This window comes from Moschus berezovskii, chromosome 9 (genome assembly GCF_049115385.1).
Source record: "Moschus berezovskii isolate FMDL1 chromosome 9, NW_MosBer_1.0, whole genome shotgun sequence".
Classification (NCBI taxonomy): Eukaryota; Metazoa; Chordata; class Mammalia; order Artiodactyla; family Moschidae; genus Moschus; species Moschus berezovskii.
In genome coordinates this window covers 90,324,658-90,346,622 of record NC_142468.1, presented here as the reverse complement: position 1 = coordinate 90,346,622, position 21,965 = coordinate 90,324,658, and the positions used below count along the sequence as shown (strand labels likewise).

The window sequence follows — 21,965 nt, the reverse complement described above, 5'->3', positions numbered from 1 at the left end:
TTCGATTAACATATACACACTTCTGCAATGCAGGAGGACCCGGTTCAATTCCTGGGTTGGGAAGATCCCCTGGAGAAGGGTATGGCAAACCACTCCAGTATTCCTGCCTGGAGAATACCCATAGACAGAGAAGCCTGGCAGGCTGCAGTCTACGGGGTCACAAAGAGTTGGATGTGACTGAGTGACTAAGCACAGCACATATATAAAATATATTATCAACAAGGACCTACTAAATAGCACAGGGAACCCTGTTCAATACTCTGTAATAACATAAATGGAAAAGAATCTGAAAAAGAATGGATATATGTACATGTAAAACTGAATCACTTTGCTGTACACCTGAAACTAACACAACATTATAAATCAACTATACCTCAATATAAAATAAAAGTTAAATTAAAAAAAATTAGAGCTAATTTATTTTCATGAGGCGTTTCCCTGGTGTCTCAGACAGTAAAGAATCCACCTGCAATGCAGGAAACCCAGGTTCAATCCCTGGGACAGGAAGATCCCTCGGAGAAGGGAATGGCTACTCACTCCAGTATTCTTGGCTGGAGAATTCCAAGGACAGAGGAGTATGGTGGGCTACAGTCCATGGGGTTGCAAAGAGTCAGACATGACTGAGCGACTAACACACTACACACTTACTTTCATTAATAAATCCCATAATTAGACATAGTTTTTAATAGTCTTTCTAAAAAATTCATTTATTTATTTATGGCTATGCTGGGTCTTTGTCACTGTAAGCAGGCTTTTTCTCTAGCTGCAGCGAGTGGGGGCTACTCTCTAGTTGCAGTGCATGGGCTTCTTGTTGACGTGGCTTCTCTTATTGCAGAGCACAGCTCTAGGGTGTGTGGGCTTCAGCAGCTGCGACTCCCAGGCTCCAGAGCCCAGGCTCAATAGTTGTGGTGCTGCTGCTGCTGCTGCTGCTGAGTCACTTCAGTCGTGTCCGACTCTGTGTGACCCCATAGACGGAAGCCCACTAGGCTCCCCCATCCCTGGGATTCTCCAGGCAAGAACACTGGAGTGGGTTGCCATCTCCTTCTCCAATGTGTGAAAGTGAAGTCGCTCAGTCGTGTCCGACCCTTAGCGACCCCACGGACTGCAGCCTACCAGGCTCCTCCATCCATGGGATTTTCTAGGCAATAGTACTGGAGTGGCTTGCCATTGCCTTCTCCGAGTTCTGGCGCACCAGGGATCAAATCCACGTCTCCTGCATTGGCAGGTGGATTCTTTGCCACTAAGCCACCAGGAAAGTCCCAAATCTTCTAATTTACTAATGAGGAACAAATAACCTAAAACTTGTCAAAATTTTAGACTGACAACAAACATAACAATCTAATATAAAACTAAAAAGCTTCTTTTATTAAAAAAAATCCTATTCATCTTTATTATTTGATTAATGCTTCAAGTATGACAGAAACTGAAGAAATGCTAATTAACACTGTGAAATCATATACTGACAGCTTGAATATTCAGAATCACCTAAGGTTTTATGTAGATTTTTAAGGAGAGATCAAGTAGACACCACAGGTACAAGTGAAAATGTATGTTCACTCTAGTTGAAACACATAACAAGCAAAAAATCAAAGAGATAGTCACCTGTTAACAAACACCACATGTATTGATAATACAGAATTAAATTTTATATCACATGAAAGATTCAGCAGCAACTCCCCACTCCAAAACAAAAAACAAAACAAAACAACACCTTCATAGTGGTATAGTATCTCTTCTAGGTGGATGGTATCATACTATTCCAGCTACCCCTTCAAAGTGCTATCTAACTCCAACTACTGAAATATACTGTACTACACTAATGCTTTTGTCAAATTGCTCTTTCAAAGAGTCTTCAAATTGTCTAATGAGTTCATAGGACATTTTCTTCCTTATTAAGATATGATACACTCATTAAGCATCAGTATTTACACAAATATCTAAACTTTTCTACAATGACAGTTTAATAAATGCTAGATGCAGTGATTATTCTGAGGCTGGATAAGAAGTTATAATATAGTTCACTTATTTCCTTCAAGTACTGTAGTAGCTTTTTCTTTTATAATTTTTTAATTGACATATAACATTGTGCAAGTTTTAAAGTGTACAACATGTTGACTGCAAAGAGTTAAAATATTTTGTAAGATGGTTACCACCACTATAGGCTTCCTTGGTTGCTCAGACAGTAAAGAATCTGCTTGTAATGCAGGAGACCAGGGTTCGATCACTGGGTCAGGAAGATCCCCTGGAGAAGGGAATGGCAACCCACTCCCGTATTCTTGCCTGGAGAATTTCATGGATAGAAGAGCCTGGTGGGCAATAGTCCATGGGGTCACAAAGAGTCAGACATGACTGAGTGACTAACATTTTCACTCAACACCTCGCCACATTTATTTTCTTTGAAGACATAATGGTAACATTTCTCAATAAAAACTAATAATATAGAAATTAATCCCCCAAACAGTAAGAGATCCTACATGTTCTATTTAGAGTATCTTCATAAGCTGAGTAAAACTAGTGATCAAAAACCAAACTAATAAGTTACTTTTGCAGCTTTAAAAAATAATAATTTTCTTTCAATGTTTTACCTCAAAAAAGATCTCCAACTTTTAGATCAGGGTCTACATAAAGATCTTACCTGGGAGATCTTCAAATCACTGAAGATACTATACTGCTTTCTTTCTGAGGGGTGGAGCGCTTCCCATGGAAGAGTATCTCCACCTCCTCTGGTGCTATATTATCTATCAGTAACCACATTTCCCTCCTTTCCCACAGTTCCAGACTTTCTTCACGGTTCACTGTAAACACCCTGGTGTTTACACACTTCCCAGGCAGGTTATACTCTCACACACACAGACAAACCCAAAATATCTGCAAAACCTTCTTTAAAAAGGAGGAAAAAACAAGAAGCCCAAGGTACACCAGACAAAAAACATTTTAAAGGATTCAAACCTAATAGTGACATATTGATTAGGTAAAGGAAAAAAGATAACCGTGATAATGTCAAAAAGGATTTTGATAAAATACCAAAATTTACTGTATATTTGTCTCAAAAATATCCAGTAAAAAAAGGATCGTAGGATTAGTTATTAATGCAATTAAGTTCTATCAAGAAGTAATAGTCATTATAATATTTAATGCTGTGACACATCTTCTCATTAACATAAAGAACAAGTAAAGTCCATTACTTAACATTGTTCTGAAGGCTGTAGACAGTACAACAGAACAAGAAGAAGAAAGTATGGCATAAGTATTAGGATTATCATTATTTATATAATGATACTTCTCACTCAAGACTGCCGGTCTGGAAACACTAAGGAACCTACTAAAAAGTTATCAGAATCAATATAGGAATAGTAAATATTCAACAATAACTAGCTTTTAAATAAGTCAAAAATAAAATTTTAGAAAATACAATAGAAAAAGAACTATTTACATAAGCAGTAATAATAATAAACAATATAAGAATCAAAAAAATATGAAAGATTTATGAGAAGAAATCTATAAAATTACACAGGAACATGAAAGAAGATTCGAATAAATGGAGAAACATATAGCTCCTGAAATAAGGACACTGAATATCGTAAATAAGTTAATCCTCTCTAAGTTAACACACAAATTTTAAGCAAGCTCATTCACTTCCAGAAAGATTTGGGGGAATAATGCAAGGGAATATGTCTTATTCTCTTTAATTACTTTTTCAACATTTCACTCTTCTCAAGGCCCTGATTTCTTCTCTCATTCTCAGCGGCTTCTCTCACTTCCTATTTCACAGACATACCTGGAAGTCATCAGATCAGAGCTTAACTCATCTCTCCAGTAACAATCTTACACACACACACACACTTCTTTTATCCCACTAAATAAAGAAGCTGTCCCTCCTAGCTACAATGAGTTATTGTGAAATTTACTATTGATTATTCTTTCTTCCTCTTGTATATTTAACTTCTTCCTCTCAAGACGATACTTGCCATCATCCTTTATACATGTTTAACACTCTCCCATTAAACAAATAACTGTCATCTCACATTTCCCTCCAGCTTCCCTGTAACTATTTCCAAATCCACACTTCTACAACTCACAATCTTCATGGCCTCCCTTGCACCTGGTCACCATCTGGCTTCTCCTCCCACTATCCGCCAGAGCAGCTTATGCTCTATTTTTAATCCAAAAGGTATTTTTTTAGACTTCAAAAAATACTTATTTCTCAACATCCGTTCAGTACTGCTTATCATCTCCTTTTTTGAAATTCTTCCCTTGGTTTCTCATATTCACCCTCGATTCTGTCACATCTCTGGTACTATTTCCCCATGCCCTCTTCAGGTTCATTCTCTTCTACCCAGTATTAAATGTTATATAGTTCCTCAAGAATAAGTCTTCAATACTCTTTTCTTATTCAGTTCAGTTCAGTTCAGTCGCTCAGTCGTGTCCGACTCTCCGCGTTATTACTTGATATATTTTCCCTGAACAAAGTCAGCCTGTTTTTATGGCTCCAATAATCACCAATATGCAGATAATGCATTTTTTTTTCTCTAGCCCAAACTCTTTTCTGAGCCCATACGCCCATCTATTCAGGGGATCTTAAAGGCATCTCAAACTCTAGCCATTCTTGCTCCTTTCCAGTTTCTTAAAAAAACTAGGCTCTGGGGTCAGGTCAAAAGAGTGGCTTAGGTGTTTTGCCCACCCCACTGGTGGTGGTGAGTGCAGGGGGCATGCTCAGTACCCTGCTTTTGCTCGCAACACCCTGCTTTTGCTCCTGGTTCTTCAGAAGTGGCACTGGGGTTTTTTTGGTCTTTTCGTATTGTTTGTCCAGAATTTGCCCCAACTGCACATGTCCGACCCCTGAACACACGCCTACCCTCACCCCGTATAAGGTACAAGCTTATCTCCCCTCAGGGAGAAAGGAAACAAGGGAACCTGTTGTTTGTTCTTGCTCCTCCTTGCTGCAGCAGGGGACCCAATAAAGTCTTGCCTGAAAAAAAAAAAAAGAACTAGGCTCACACCTGCCAGTGGGCTACTCTGAAGATTGTTTGCTCTGAACCTTTCACCAAACTGATTCCTTCTGCCCTTCTCTCAACTCTTACCTCAATCATTACATCCTCAGGGAAGTCCTGCCTGACCTCTCTCTAGTTCAGTGTGCCCTAATATACTCTAATATCACCATGCACCTCTTCTTTATATTTCCTGTGACACCGTTCACATTTTCGTGTGTAAACTACCTGGCCCCTGGATCCTGGCTCCAAGTCAGGACTTCTTTTTCTCACTACGTTACTGCCAGTTTTCAGTGTAGAACACAGAATATAGCATACATTCTATAAATTTCAAATGAATTTGTGAATATACACAAACTCATATAAAATTGTAATAATCAAAAATATTCTAAAATTGTGCCAGAAAAAGAATGCTAGGCTAAAAGACAGAACAGAAAAGTGCAGAAACACACACACAGGATAAATAAAAATCAAATATATAACAATGGTTACTTCAGAATTAGCATTTATCTAGTTAATGGTGTTAGAACTGGCTATTTAAAAAATTAAATTTTTATTTCATACCACATGTACATTTACAATGGATTAAATATGTAAACATAAAACAAGAAATCTCAGAAGTCAAGAAAAAATATAAACAAATATTTATGTAAGATTGGGAAGGGGAGATAGACTAAATTCAACAGAGGCTGAGCAGAAAGACTATAAAGAAACAAAACTATGCAACTAGAGATTATCATACTAAGGGAAGTAAGTCAAAAAGAGAAAGAATTGCCATATGGTATCATTTATATGTAGAATCTAAAATATGACACAAACCAACTTATCTATGAAACAAACAGAATCAATGACATAGAAAATAAACTAGTGGTTGCCAAGGGGAAGGGAGATGGGAGAGGGTAGGAGCAGGAGTTTGGATTTACAGATGCAAACCAGTATATACAGAATGGACAGATAATAAGATCCTACTGTATAGCACAGTGAACTATATTCAATAACCTATGATAAGCCACAATGGAAAAGAATACTGAATAAGAATGTAAATATATATATCTATATAACACTGAGTCACATATCCTTGATGTATAGCTGTAATTAACACAACACTGTAATTCAAGTATACTTCAATAAAGAATAAATTAAAAGAAAAAAGAAACAAACTAGTTAAAATTTGGCTCCATAATAATTTAAATCTTCTACACGTTAAATAATCATATAAATGAAAAGGCAATGAACTAGAAACAAACATTTGCAGCATGTTAAAGAAGGTTAAATCATTAATGTAAGAACTCATAAACAATAAAAATAAGAAAAACAACAATACAGAAACAGATATTGATAATTTTTAAAATGTGAATAATCACAAATAAATTTGTTTAATCTCAGTAATAATAAAAGGAGTACTAATTAAAGCAATCTAATACCACTATTTCCCTATAAAAATTAGTAGAGATTTCAAAGAAAATAAAACTCAGTGTTATCAGTCAACAGGCACATGAAAAAACACTGAAAGTCAGAGAATAAATTTGTACAACATCTTTTGGTAAGGCAATCTGCCAATGAACACAAAATTTCTTTAAATTCTGATGCTCTTTGATTCAGCAATTCCACTTTAGGGAATTTACTCTAAAGAAATTACTATGTATGTATGCAAAGTTAGAGTTACTAGCATAGTCTTCAAAATGTTCTTTGAAGTGAAGAATCAATCAAAAAAATGTTCAACAATAGGGAACAGGTTAAACTATAGATACTCATATTGGAATATGATGGAGCCGTTTAAAATCATGCAGATGAACATGAAATGACATAGGAAGATGTTTATGAAAATACTTAGTGAAAGTTATCAAGTTATAAAACACTGAATATTACAAGATCCCATTTTTAAAATGGGAACATGTTGAAAATTCATTGTGAGACAAAAATAAATCCTTTGGCAACTCATTTTATACCCATTTTATTTATATATAAGCGCAAGTAGCCATGGAGATTAACCCTTTCTTATAAAACAAAACTCTGGAAGAAACAAAACTTTACTCACTCTTCCAATTTCTGCAGTCCAAGAAACAACAATGGTGTTTGGAACAGTTGTGGACAATCGGACAAGGGAGGTGATATTAATTGGTCGGCTGGGTCGCTTTGGTTCCACACCATTTTTAGTAGGTGGAAGATAACCCTAAGGATGAAATACAACATTTCTATTTTTTACTTCCACAATCATTTCAACTTCCATTCCTTTAAAAAAAAAAACCCACAAAACTACATATTAGAAAATATGAGTATTTTCATTTAAAAGTGGAGAAGCAAACATCTGTAAGAGTTTTCTGTACGTTTCTCTAAACTACCCTACAGTCTCATTACAGTAAGCCTGAGAAAAATATTGGTGATAGAACTTAAAAATCTCTAAAAATTTAAGAATCAGGTTGAATTCATAAACAGCTTGGATAAACACATAAGGACTATTTTAAAGGTGAGCAATAATAGCCCCCACTCCTTTGTTAAATGCACAGCAGTCTTCAAATCTCCCATCTACCACAAGGTTTCAGACACAAGAATACATCTGAGGTTTTGATGAAACAATCTCTTCATCCCAAAATTAAATAAAATACTAAAAGCTACCACACCCAACTCCAAGTCCTAGACTATGTCTCCATAGCTAATGTCACAGCTGTTAATTGTACATAGTTACATAGTTGGTACAAGTGTTTCACTCAGTCACATGAATATACATCCAAGATAAAGATGTTTTCTTAATGAAAAACTACGATTAACAACAGCTGTGATGACTTATTTGCTAGTTATGTTGGCAACGCACTGGAAAAATAGCTTTTAGGACTTACTGGAAGGCTGCAAGGTTTTGTATTCACTTTCACACAAAGATTGGGTGGGAAGTGATCTTCTTGTGGACAACTGGTTTCTGATAAACAAAACCTAAACAATAAAGAACAAATTCAATTTCCTTTATTAAAAGATGAGCTCATTGATATTTTTGTTCCACAGCTAATCTAAAAGATTGTCAAACAGCAACAACTATTAAAACTAGACATTTCATATTATGAATAAATGCATTTAAATAGGATCAAAATAAATAATTTTGTCAATGTAGAGTTTCAGTAGTCACAACTACCAACCTGTAGTGTCTTCATAATATTTCCAGTCATTTGTTCAAGCATGCTGGTGGGGGCGGGGGTGGGGGTGTTGAGGGGGGAGTGCTCTGGGGTTGAACACATTTAAGAAATTTTGGAGAGTAACATGGAACCTTACATTACCATATATAAAACAGATAGCCAATGGGAATTTGCTGTATGACTCAGGGAACTCAAATCAGGGCTCTGTAACAACCTTAGAGAGGTGGGGTGGGGAGGGGGTTCAGGAGGGAGGGGACATGTATATATGCCTATGGATGATTCATGTTGATATTTGGCAGAAAACAATGAAATTCGGTAAAGCAATCATTCTTCAATGAAAAAAATTAAATTATCTCTATACAAAACATCTCAAAGCTAATAAGGACTGTAACTTCTTAAGAGGGAAATATAATATATGTGTGTGTGCTCAATCGTGTCTGACTCTTTGCAACCCTATGGATGGTAGCCCGCCAGGCTCCTCTGTCCATGGGATTCTCCAGGCAAGAATATTGGAGTGGGTTGCCATTTTCTCTCCAGGGGATCTTCCTAATGCAGAGGTTGAAGCTGCATCTCCCACATTGGCAGGCAGATTCTTGACCACCTGGGAAGCCCAATATAACATATGGTATTTCCCAAATTTATTTGGCCATAAAAATTTTTTTGGTTCTCAGCAGAATATGCTGAAAATGCTAGAAGTCAACCTCCAGGATCAAGTTTTGTCCACCAAGTTCAAGTATTCCATTAGTTCCTGAAAATTGAAGATGTTGAATAATAACATTATTTGTATTATATCCACATGTGTTTAGAATACTATTTAGAAACTCACAAAAACATTTATTTATAAATTAAATGTGTAATCTTTCAGGAAAAACCAAGACAACTACATAATTTGTACACTCTCAATCTTTTCATTCTTTTTTTTTTTTAATTTGGCTGCACAAGGTCTTAGTTGTGGTATGTGGGATCTAGTTCCCTGACCAGGTACCGAACTGGGCCCTCTGCACTGAGAGTGCAAAGGCTTAGCCCCAGAACCACCAGGGAAGTTCCTTACTCTATTCACTCTTACACAGACTGAGGAATAAAGTAATCTGCCATTTAAGACAATGATTCTCAATTACTTCCTTGTTCCCAATATAGAGCTAACGTTCATGCCACCTTTACAGAATGTTCACAGAACTCTTTGAGTTATACATTAAGTATGCAATCTCTGAATTCTGTGAAATATTCATCGTTTTTACATAAGGTTTTACACAAGAAGCACAAGTATCTTCTCTCAATATCTTGATCTGCCTGCCATGGAATCTGTGCGAGGGAAGGTCCACAAATGGGACAATTTTCTATGTAAAATTTTATGGGTACATATATGGCCATCTTTAAGCAGGGACAATCTACAGTTTCCGTTATATTCTCAAAGAGGTTAGAGAGTCATAGAAAGGTTTAGAATTACTAACCTGCACAAATTTTCTCAAAATATACTTAGCACACATATCAATACCTACAAGATCATCTCTAACCCCAGCAGAACCTTCTATTATAGGCCAGTTCTTTACACAGCAAAAGTAAGAGGATGTTCTAGTTTCAAATCAATTATACCAATGTTGTGCTAAATTAGAAACATGGACCTGGCTGCCTGAAACTACCGGAAAACAAAATTTATGTGACAAGTTGACTCCTATTCAACTAAGTAAAAACGGAAAATCTAAATCATTCTTACAAACCAAAGGTTTTAAAAAAAAGTAACAATAGCAGAAAGTTTCTATATAGAAGTTCATGGGGGTGGAGAGGGGAAACGGATACATGAAAACAGATTAGGAATCTAATAGAGAAAATACTGATCTTAATTCTGAGCAAACTGTTTTTCATGTTTTAGATAAAGACTTACAATTACGATAGTAGAAGGTATAAACTCCAAACTTAATACCCTGGAATTGCTGTGGGGAATGGGCAGCATGGGGATGAAAACAATTTAGCAAAACACAAAGAACCACCTAATACTTTCCAAATATAATACGAAATGGTTCTTTTTCCATTAAGTTCCAGAGATAATTTGAATTTAAAATAGCTAAGGCACTCCAGTATTCTTGTGCTTCCCTGGTCACTCAGACAGTAAAGATTCTGCCTGCAATGCAGGACACCTGGGTTTGCTCTCCGTATTGGGAAGATGCCCTGGAGAAGGGATTGGCTACCCACTCCAGTATCCTTGCCTGGAGAATTCTATGGACAGAGGAACCTGGCAGGCTACAGTCCATGGGGTCTCAAAGAGTTGGACATGACTGAGCAACTTTCACTTCATAAGCCATTTTTAACCATCACGATTCCCTTAGAATCTTTGAATTGATCTTGGAAAGAAAGAAAACCTTCCTTTGCAATGAGATCAATACCTCTTGCTGCTTTAAAGAATGCACGTATGGTAATGCTAAGGATAGCAGGTGGATCTTCTGTTCTAGAACTACGGTTCGCAAATTTAGTCTTGGGATATTCTCCTCAAACGAAAACCCAGAAGTCAAACATGTAAAAACAGGTCAAAGAAACACTACTTTGGTTCAGAGTGTGTATGTGTGTGTGTGTCAGGTAGGAGAGTTGGGGTAGGGGACAAGGTGGAATGATAGCCAGAGGGTAGACCCCAAATGGTGGCTTCAAGAAACAGTCTGAAAACCACTGTTTTAAAAGACAAAGTCATATACCAGTATGAACAAAATGTAAATTGAGGCAGGAAGCAAAAAATATTACAGCAATATGTAATTATTTATGAAGGCACCAAATTTTAGCCCTTTATTCAGTCTTTATCATCATCTGCCCCTGACAGAGGATAAAGTACCTTTTACACAGAAACACCTTTGTCAGTGCTTTCCAAAACCAAGACCTCAATCTCTGCTTTCTCAGTTTTCATCACACTATTTCTAAGCCTAGATCAGCGGTTTTCACATTATTCCATGAAGAACTGAGCTGGTTCTTTAATCTCTTTTCTGATCTCCTAGTATATTTATAATCTGTACATACAACTTAGTATTTGATTTTGAGACTGGGCTATGTGTTTGACTTATCCTTCCTACTTTATAGGGAAAATAACTTCCAGAGGAAAACAACTGTCTTTTATTTTCTCTTCTATCTCAACAAGAACAGTGTGGGGAACTTAAATCTACACTACAATAGTCACTGAGTAAAAAGAACAGCATAAGATGGTTTATGTAAGCAATGAGAGATACATTAACATAAAAGATGTCTTAGATACTCTTAGAAGAAATGGTTAAGTAAAGAAACTGAATATGGGACAGTACCACGTTGGAAAATTTTCATTTTGCCTTTCAAATTTATCAACAGATGTCTCACACAGAATCTAAATTAGAGAGTATTTAAAAGTTAATGGTTTAAATATAGGACACAGAAAATACTTATTGAAAATTAGAAAGATTTTTAAAATCTTCAAGAAATATTGACTTTTAAACTTTGAATATATACTGTAGTCAACACTTTACCTTAACTGGACCTGCACTGTGAAGTCACATTTGGTCCCAGAAATATCCCTAGAAAAGACATGGAAGAACAACAATTATTTTAAAGACATACACAGGAAAGCTGATTCAAAGACACGACTAACTCCAGAACGTATATCAGAAACATTAACAGTTCTTATGGTAACTAACACTCTAATAATATTTTCAGTACTAATACTTGCATGACAATAATACTCACCCCTGAATATACTGCTTCAAAAAGTCACTTACTATAGACAAAACTGGATTCAAAGGTCAAACGGCAAGTTACAGTCATAGACAACTTACATGGAACTACTGATCTGCTGCACTTGTTGTGGTGTCAATGCAAATGCAAAACAGGTTTCCCGAAAGCGCTGACTGTTATCTGATGCTAAAGAAGAAAAGAATTATATTTTTTTAATTATCTTCAAATTCATCAATATGAAACACAATAGCAAACAAAACAAAAAACTTCAACCATTCATATGCCTTTCATTAACTAAGATGGATGCTAGCGTTTAGATAACAAGTCAATTATGGCATTTGAAAAATAAGGTATGTGCTAAATGTCTAATCATAGATGTCTGCATCTAAAAAGGACATGTATAAAAACATGCTGATATTAATTTTATTAAATATAATACAAAGCCATTTAAAGATATATGTTTTTTAAGCTAAGTAACAAACCAGTCCATTCTAAGGGAGATCGATCCTGGGTGTTCATTGGAAGGACTGATGCTAAAGCTGAAACTCCAATACTTTGGCCACCTCATGCAACGAGTTGACTCACTAGAAAAGACTCTGATGCTGGGAAAGGTTGGGGGCGGGAGGAGAAGGGGACGACAGAGAATGAGATGGCTGGATGGCATCACCGACTCTGTGGACATGAGTTTGAGTGAACTCCGGGAGTTGGTGATGGACAGGGAGGCCTGGTGTGCTGTGATTCATGGGGTCACGGAGAGTCGGACACAACTAAGCGAGTGAACTGAACTGAACAAACATACACATACATCTTGAGATCTGCATAGGTGAGATGACAGTTGGAGTTGAAGGCAAATTAAGAATTTTATCACCCCCCGCCCAACTATACCACGAAAATTTTATAAAATAAATATATATAATTTGTCCTATCCTTAGATGAACTGACCTCAAAATGTGCCTGTGGTTACTATCCCAAAGGAGGAAAGGAGTTACAAGAAGAAGGGAAAGAAGGGAATAGAGAGAGAAGAGAAGGAAGGAGAGGTGGGGAAAGAAAAGAATATATTTTGAAATCAGTGGTGAATATCTTTCTTGTTTGCTATATTTCTGCACACAGAAGCACTAAATGATTATTGAATGAAGGAAAGACTGAAAATGAAGGAATAGCAAATTAAATTATTTAAATTGTCCTTTTCCAGGATAATTTTCTAGAACAAATGGATCACTTTTAATACCAAAGAACTCCCAGCCTGCAGGCCACTTAAACTGGTGCAGAAAAAGTAGCTGAAGTTGGTCATTTCTTACCTGCAAGCAATACTTCCTCCAAAACTACCACCAAACACAAATGTCCAAAAAAGCTGTACAAATGAATGAGAAAGGAATCCAAAAGAGTACTGTTGGATTTACAATTTCAAGTCAATATAGAAGTATCTCTTCAAGTCTACATTTGTATTTCTGCTTTCTGTGATCTGAGAAAGTTTTTTCTTAAAAATTAATTTATTTTAATCAGAGGCTAATTACTTTACAATATTGTAGTGGTTTTTGCCATACAGTGACATGAATCAACCATGGGTGTACATGTATTCCCCCATCCTGAACCCCTCTCCCACCTCCCTCCCCATCCCATCCCTAAGGGTCATCCCAGTGCACCGGCCCTGAGCACCCTGTCTCATGCATTGAATCTGGACTCGCGATCTATTTCACATATGGTAATATACATGTTTCAATGCTATTCTCTCAAATCATCCCACCCCTGCCTTCTCCCACAGAGTCCAAAAGTCTGTTCTTTACATCTGTGTCTCTTTTGCTGTCGTGCATATAGGGTCATCATCACCATCTTTCTAAATTCCATATATAAGCGTTAATATACTGTATTGGTGTTTTTCTGACTTACTTCACTCTGTATAATAGGCGCCAGTTTCATCCACCTCATTAGAACTGATTCAAATGCATTCTTTTTAATAGCTGATTAGTATTCCATTGTGTATATGTACCACAGCTTTCTTATCCATTCATCTGTTGATGGACATCTAGGTTGCTTCCATGTCCCAGCTATTGTAAACAGTGCTGCGATGAACACTGGGGTACACGTGTCTCTTTCAATTCTGGTTTCCTCCGTGTGTATGCCCAGGAGTGTGATTGCTGGATCATATGGCAGTTCTATTTCCAGTTTTTTGAGGAATCTCCACACTGTTCTCCATAGTGGCTGTACTAGTTTGCATTCCCACCAACAGTGTAAGAGGGTTCCCTTTTCTCCACACCCTCTCCAGCATTTATTGCTTGTAGACTTTTGGATAGCAGCCATTCTGACCGATGTGAGATGGTACCTTACTGTGGTTTTGATTTGCATTTCTCTGATAATGAGTGATGTTGAACATCTTTCATGTGCTTGTTAGCCATCTGGATGTCTTCTTTGGAGAAATGTCTGTTTAGTTCTTTGGCCCATTTTTTGATTGGGTCGTTTATTTTTCTGGAATTGAGTTGCATGAGCTGCTTGTATATTTTTGAGATTAATTCTTTGTCAGTTGCTTCGTTTGCTATTATTTTCTCCCATTCTGAAGGCTGTCTTTTCACCTTGCTTATAGTTTCCTTTGTTGTGCAAATGCTTTTAATTAGGTCCCATTTGTTTATTTGTGCTTTTATTTCCATTACTCTGGGAGGTGGGTCATAGAGGATCCTGCTGCAATTTATGTCAGAGAGTGTTTTGCCTATGTTGGGAAAGTTTTTTCTTAAAGATTCTATCCCCAAGAAACAGTTAAGATAACCAGAAAGCTATCTTAATCATGAAATATCAACTTGGCAAAAGGCAGATAACCAAGAACCAGAATGTAGAAAAGCAGTTTCCTCTTTCAGGCAATGAAAGTAACTTCTTTGTTCCTGACTTAGAGGATATGTCTCTCTCAAAATTTTAGTCCAGTAGGCTTAGCCTGATTTAGATTTCTGGCTCCGTTGTAAAACAGTACTAAAATAAGTTTCCAAGTATCAAAAATAATATTATTCTCTAGGCAAAATTTCAGATTCTTTTAGAATATATGAGTACAGTAAGTTTTGCACACATACACACACACAGACTTAGAAAAGATATAACTAAAATAACGAGGTTGCTTTTTGAGCCACATGTAGGAATCAGGTTTATGACTTAAGAGTAACAGGAGAAGGCAATGGCACCCCACTCCAGTACTCTTGCCTGGAAAATCCCATGGATAGAGGAGACTGGTAGGCTGCAATCCATGGGGTCACTAACAGTCGGGCACGACTGAGCGACTTCACTTTCCCTTTTCACTCTCATACACTGGAGAAGGAAATGGCAACCCACTCCAGTGTTCTTGCCTGGAGAATCCCAGGGACGGGGGAGCCTAGTGGGCTGCTGTCTATGGGGTCGCACAGAGTCGGACACGACTGAAGCGACTTAGCAACAGCAACAGCAACCCCTTTATATCCTCTTTTATATATATTAATAGTAGACTGAACTGTTCACAGGATTATTACTGGTTACCTGGAAAACCATCTTTCATACTATTTGATTTTCAGGTTTAATTTTATTATGAATGCCAGTGAATTTATAGTTTTGGTCTTAGGTAACAGACCACTTAAAATTTTTTCTAAAAGTTAATTAAGCTATCATTATTCCTTTCAGAACAATTCAGGCCAAACAGAATCATGCAATCTTCATACTGAAAAATAAGCCTTACAAATTACCCAAAACAATGACCTCCAATGTTGATGATAACCATCTAAGAGATACTTAGATTTTCCATAAAATCTAATTCACAAAAATATCTAAAATTTTATGTCAAATCTCATATGGCACATGCTAAATTATTTTTCTGAAAGGGTACAAATGATCAAATGAGCTTGCAGACCACTGATCTAAATTCAAATTCAAGAATTCAACATTCCTTTCAATTCTTCCATTTATATACTTTGAAACATTTTAGAGATGAGGGAAGAGTGGTCATTACCTTGTCAGGCAGAAGATGACTAGTGATGTACAGTGTAATTGTAAGAAAGCTTGCAGCCCAATCGAGTAGCAAGTATAGTGGGAGAGAGACGAGATCACAGAGATGAGGATTTGAAACAGGTTTTACCACTTATTTGCCATGTGACCTTAGGTACTGTTTTCTCCAATACTTAAACATACACAAACACAAAAACCCTCATAGGATTATTTTAAATACAAATATAAATGAGGTAAGATATTTTAAAAGCACCAATTTCTTTTTCTGTCTCCCTTTCTCCTTATGACCTTACAGTGAATCAAAACATAATGCTGTAACTCCCACCCATTGATGTCATGGCTGCAGTCCATGGGGTCGCTACGAGTCAGACATGACTGAGCAACTTCACTTTCACACATTGGAGAAGGCAATGGCAACCCACTCCAGTGTTCTTGCCTGGAGAATCCCAGGGACGGGGGAGCCTGGTGGGCTGCTGTCTATAGGGTCGCACAGAGTCGGACACGACTGAAATGACTTAGCAGTAGCAGTAGCAGCAGTATAGCCAGTTACAGCCACTCTTCAAATATTTTAGACAGCATTAATGTGCCCCCCTCTCTCCACTGACTATTTCCACTGTATTTCAGGCAAGATTTCAGAATTACTGACCATTGTGATCTTTCTCCTCCAGAAATACACCAGACTATCACACTTTTAAAGTGATAGCACTGAACACTCTCTTTGTCATAGCATATATTATTTCTCCCAAATATTTGCTGCCCCTCTGTACTGACCCATTCCCCAAGGAGGATTATGACACAGTGTCACTGTTGCCTTGGTCAATGAAATATGAGTGGAAGTATATCACTTCAGAGCAGACCTTTAAGAACTGTCCTTGGGTTTCAACATCTTTCCTTCTAGTCTACCTTGATTCTAAAGTGGAGAGAACATAGAGCAGAGCCACAATCAATTCACAGGTAATAAGTAGCTTAAGTGAAAAATAAATCTTAGTTGTTTGCATTGAAATTTATGATTGCTTTTAAGCTGACGTATGACATTATTCCAGATATCACATGACAAGACCAATATTTCTATCAACAACTGCAATATACTATTATTAATCCACACAACAACCATAAACAAATCTTTTCTCAGATTTAGAAATTGAGGTTCTAAGTAGTTATGTAACTGTCAAGGCCTCATACTAGGTAAACAGAACCCAAATTAGAACTCAGATCTACACATTTCCAAAGCCCATGCTCTTCTCATAACATAGGACTATTAGCTTCCCTGATCTAAGTGTTACACTTCTATTAAGTACAGACTAGCATTATATTTGATCATAGAAAACAGGAAAAGAGTTTCCCACTACCCTCATCATAACTGCTTATCATTTCTACATATTTCTTACCAATTAAATTATACATATAATTTGAAAGCTTGCTTTAAAAAAATTACTCTTATCACATTTTTAATTATAATTTCTATTACCATATTTAATTATTGCATTGTATTCTGTCTATGGGGTATATGAAAATTGTAATTACTCCTTTGATTAGCCATTAAGGTTTCTCTAAGTTTTCATTATTTGAAAACAACTCTGTATACAGGATTTATATGTTTGCTTTTTGGAAAGGGAGGTGTAGTTATTATTTTCTTTGGATCAATTCCCAGATGTGGGTTTTCTGGATCAAAAAGTATGGAGATCTTTTTAAATGAATTTTGATTTATCACAAGAGTGGTTTTCAAATGCTTGTAACACTATATATATATATATACATATAAGACCATTACCAATTTGTGCATCTACTTATTGCATTTTACTCTGGCCTGCCTGGGAGTTGCTGTTAATTTAATGGGTAGGTCTGCCTAACTCCTTAGTAGTTTAAATTGTATCAAAATTTTTTTCCTGTTTTCAACTTCCTATTTACCTAATTGCCCAAACCTTGTCCTATGCCCATTTTTACATTTGCATAGAGTTTCATATATAAAAAAAATATTAACCCTTGGAAATTTGCTGAAAATCTTTCCCCTAGTCTGTTACATTTTTTCATTTTGGCAATATTTTTGGATAATTCAAAGTTAAGTTTTATGTAGTCTTATCTGTCAATCACTTCCTTTGTTAGTTTGTGTTGTTTCCCTCCTTAGGTTCATTCAGTACACAATTCATTTCTTTGGCTTGTTGTTTCCATGTAATTATCAATCCATCTGGAACATATTTTAATATGTGATATTTTTTAAAATATAAATTTTTGCTTCTCCAAATTGCTTAGTTATACTATTTATTAAATAATCTTTCCTCCTTATGGATACGTGTGCTTTCTTTATCACATATTAAATCCTTCTATCCAGCACGTTCCATTTCCAGGCTATTTTCTCACTGGGCTTCTTTATCCTGGTACTGGCACCCTATTTTTTTAACTGTTATAGTTTCACTATGTTTTGATATCTTCTATTAGGTTTCTCTCCATTTATTCTTTTTTCAGAATTTTAACATCAACTCAAATGTTTTATCAAGATGAACTTCTGGATCCTTTTGTCTTGATTCTCAAAGTTCAATGGTACTTTGAGTAAAATTATACCCATGACTTATTTTAAGAGCTGATATCTTTATATTTTTAATCTTTCTATGCTGGAGTACTGTACCTGTTTCCATTTATTCATATCCTTAAGGTTTTACCATTTTTATCATGGGATTCCCAGGTGGCTCAGTGGTAAAGAATCTGCCTGCCAATGCAGGAGATACAGGTTTAATCCCTGGGTCAAATAAGACTCCCTGGAGGAGGACTAGCAACCCACGCCAGTATTATTACTGGGAAAAATCCCACGGACAGAGAAGTCTGGTGGGCTACAGTCCGTAGGGTCACAGAGAGTCGGACACGACTGAGCACACACGAATGCATTTTTATCATAAAAATTAGTCACACAGTTTCCGTTAAGATTATTCTGACATAAACTATCAATCAATAGGAAAATGACTAAGCATTCATATAACAGAATACTCTGTTAACAAAAAAAAAAGAGAGAGAGAAATCAATACCAGAAGCTTCCCTGGTGGCTCAGAGGTTAAAGCGTCTGCCCGAAATGCTGGAGACCCGGGTTCGATCCCTGGGTCGGGAAGGTCCCCTGGAGAAGGAAATGGGAACCCACTCCAGTATTCTTGCCTGGAGAATCCCATGGACGAAGGAGCCTGGTGGGCTGCAGGCCACGGGGTCACAAAGAGTCGGACACGAATGAGCGACTTTACTTCAAAATTGATAAAACCTCTAGTAAGACTACTAAGGAAAACATATAAAAGAATATGATGAACAACTTGTCAGCCTAGAACTGACAACTTAAAAACTCTTGCCCCTAAATTAAAAAGAGAATATTTCTCAACTCATTCCATGAAGAGAGTATCACTACAGTACCAAAACAAGACAAATACATTGAAAGAAAACTACCATTGTTTCTTCTCACAAACATAAATACAAACATTCTTGACACAACTTTAGCAAACCAAATCCAATTAAAGTTAAAAAAATGACTATATGACTATAAAGAAATGACTATACTCTATGACTATATTTAAAAAAGGGTAACATATCATAACCAACAGAGACTTATCCCAAGAATGCAGGGTTGGTTCAACATTCAAGTCACTAGGTTAACAAACTAAAGAAGAAACAACATATTATCATTTCAACAGACATAGAAAAAGCATCTGACAAAAATTCAACATTCTTGATTTTTAAAAAAACTCTCAGCAAACCAGGTATAAAAGTGAACTTTCTCAACCCAATAAATGATTTCTATGAAAAATCTATAGTCAACATTATACTTAAAGATGAAAGACTAAAGAATTAGAAACAAGGCAATGATATCCATTTATTATTTCTATTCAACAATGTACTGGCAATTCTTGTCAGTGCAATAAAGCAAGAAAAAGAAATAAAAAACATCAGGATTGGAAAGTAACTAAAATCATCTATCCACAGACAATATGATGATCTATGGAGAAAATCTCATAGAACCTACCAAAAGGTATTAGAATAAGTGAATTCAGTAAGGTAACAATAAAATACAAAAATCTGTGTTATTTCTGTAAATTAGCAGCAAACAGTAAGAAACTGAAATTTTAAAAACACATTTATAGTAGCATCCCCTCAAAATGAAATATTTAGGGATAAATCTGACAAAAGAGGCGCTAGACCTGTGCAGTGAAAAATGCTAAATAATGCTCAGAAAAATTAAGGACCAAAATAAATGAAGAGACAGTGTTATGGATCAGAAGACTCAATGCTGTTAAGATAGTTTTTGCTGTTTTTTTTTCCTTTTAAAGAAATTGACAAGGTGCTTCTAAACTTCACATGGAAATGCAAAGTACTTAGAAGAGTTAAAACAACTCTGAAAAAGTTCAAAGCTAGAGGGCTAACCGGAGAAAGCAATGGCAACCCACTCCAGTACTCTTGCCTGGAAAATCCCATGGACAGAGGAGCCTGGTGGGCTGCAGTCCATGGGGTCGCTAAGAGTCAGACATGACTGGGCGACTTCACTTTCTCTTTTCACTTTCATGCATTGGAGAAGGAAACGGCTACCCACTCCAGTGTTTTTGCCTGGAGAATCCCAGGGACAGGGGAGCCTGGTGGGCTGCCGTCTATGGGGTTGCACAGATTCGGACACAACTGAAGCGACTTAGCAGCAGCAGCAGAAAGCTAACACCAGTGATTTCAAAACTTATCATAAAGATACAGTAACTAAGACACTGTGATGCTGGTGTCAAGATAAAAAAAAAAAATAGATCTATGGAGCAGAGTCGAGAATCTTGAAATATACCCACATATATATGAACAACTGATTTTTGACAAAGGCACAAAGGCAATTTAGTTGAAAAAGAATAGTCTTTTCAATGAATGATGCCAGAACAACTGGATAACCATATGCAGTGGGGGGGGGAAGTGCTTTAAATCATACCGTACACCATATGTAAAAATTAACACAAAGTAGATTCATGGGGTTGCAAAGAGTCGGACACAACTGAGCGGCTGAACTGAACTGACTGAACTGAGATCATAAGTAACAACAGAGAAAATGGTAGAGGAGTTACTCCTCCTCCAAAACAACCATTAAGCTGGAGAAATTATTTAAAAAGATCAGAATTAATGATTTCAGAACTTTAAACCTGATCAGACACTTTACAGCAACCAGGAGGAATGCCTGATGAAGAGACTGTCGAATATGTTGAGAGGGCTAAGTGAGAGATCTAACAATCATCCCCTATTCCTCGGCCCTACTATAGCTGGAGGGACTGTGACCTGCCACCTATAACAAGACTTAAACAGGTATACACACTTTACACACCTTAGAAGGGGGCAGGGTGAGAGGGTTATTGGCTATTTGTAGAAATCTCTGTCAGATCACAGGCTGACTGAAGAGAAATGACAGAGAAACTTCAGAGACCACACAGAAGGAATACAGCTAGCTCCAGCTTATCTCTGAGGGTCACTAAGTTGCTGACAACCTCTGTGAACTCTGCATCCACCTTCTCAAATCCATGAAAATCCTGAACAAACTGTGGGAAAAGGTTCTTCCAAACTCCATTCATGATGACAGCTGAAACCTCAGGCCGAGCAAAGTCAACGGTGTTTATGGCCTTGTAGATGTTATAGTCCTCCCAAAATTGTTTCAAGAACTGTTCCTGATTCATCACTCGCCTTTACTGCCTGACGAAAAGTGTGACACAAATAGTATTTCCTGAAAGTCGCTATAAGTCCCTGGTCCATGCTGAGAAACGTTAATATTTGGTGGCAGATGCACCACTTTGACGTTGACATGGAAGTCGTCCATGAACAGGGCCTGGAGCACTGTTGAGCAGCAAAAGAATTTTGAATAGGACATCCTTCTCCAGGCAATACTTCTCTACCTCCAGGATAAAGTGGTGGAAAAAGCAGTCCTGGAAAATGGCCTGTACACCCAGGCTTTGGGGTTACTCTTTCATAAAACAGGAGGAGAGTCCTTGGCTATGTTTTTAAGGGTTCTTGGGTTCTCTGAACGGTAAACTAAGAAAGGCTTCAGCTTCATATAGCTGGAACCACTGCCACCAAACAAGAGTCAGTCTATCCTCTGCTGCTATACAGCATGGCATCAACTTTTCCTACTTACTGATATAACTTTGGTTTGGATCCTCTTCCAGTACAGTCCTGTCTCATCCACATAAAAAAAACCTGCTCAGGTAAATACTCACCTTCATCAATAATAGTTTGA

At 36.9% G+C, this 21,965-nt stretch overlaps 1 protein-coding gene across 3 annotated transcripts in view; it reads right to left on the bottom strand.

Moving 5' to 3' along the window:
• The window catches only part of PIAS1 (protein inhibitor of activated STAT 1), a 129,228-nt gene that overhangs the window by 37,786 nt on the left and 69,477 nt on the right, over positions 1 to 21,965 (bottom strand). For all 3 annotated transcript variants that reach the window (XM_055436516.2, XM_088839934.1, XM_088839935.1), the window contains exons 3-6: positions 11,896 to 11,980; positions 11,590 to 11,637; positions 7,826 to 7,916; positions 7,027 to 7,161 (exon numbers count right to left, since the gene is read on the bottom strand). In XM_055436516.2, the coding sequence (XP_055292491.1) occupies positions 7,027 to 7,161; positions 7,826 to 7,916; positions 11,590 to 11,637; positions 11,896 to 11,980 (359 nt within the window). The remainder of the gene's footprint in view (positions 1 to 7,026; positions 7,162 to 7,825; positions 7,917 to 11,589; positions 11,638 to 11,895; positions 11,981 to 21,965) is intronic.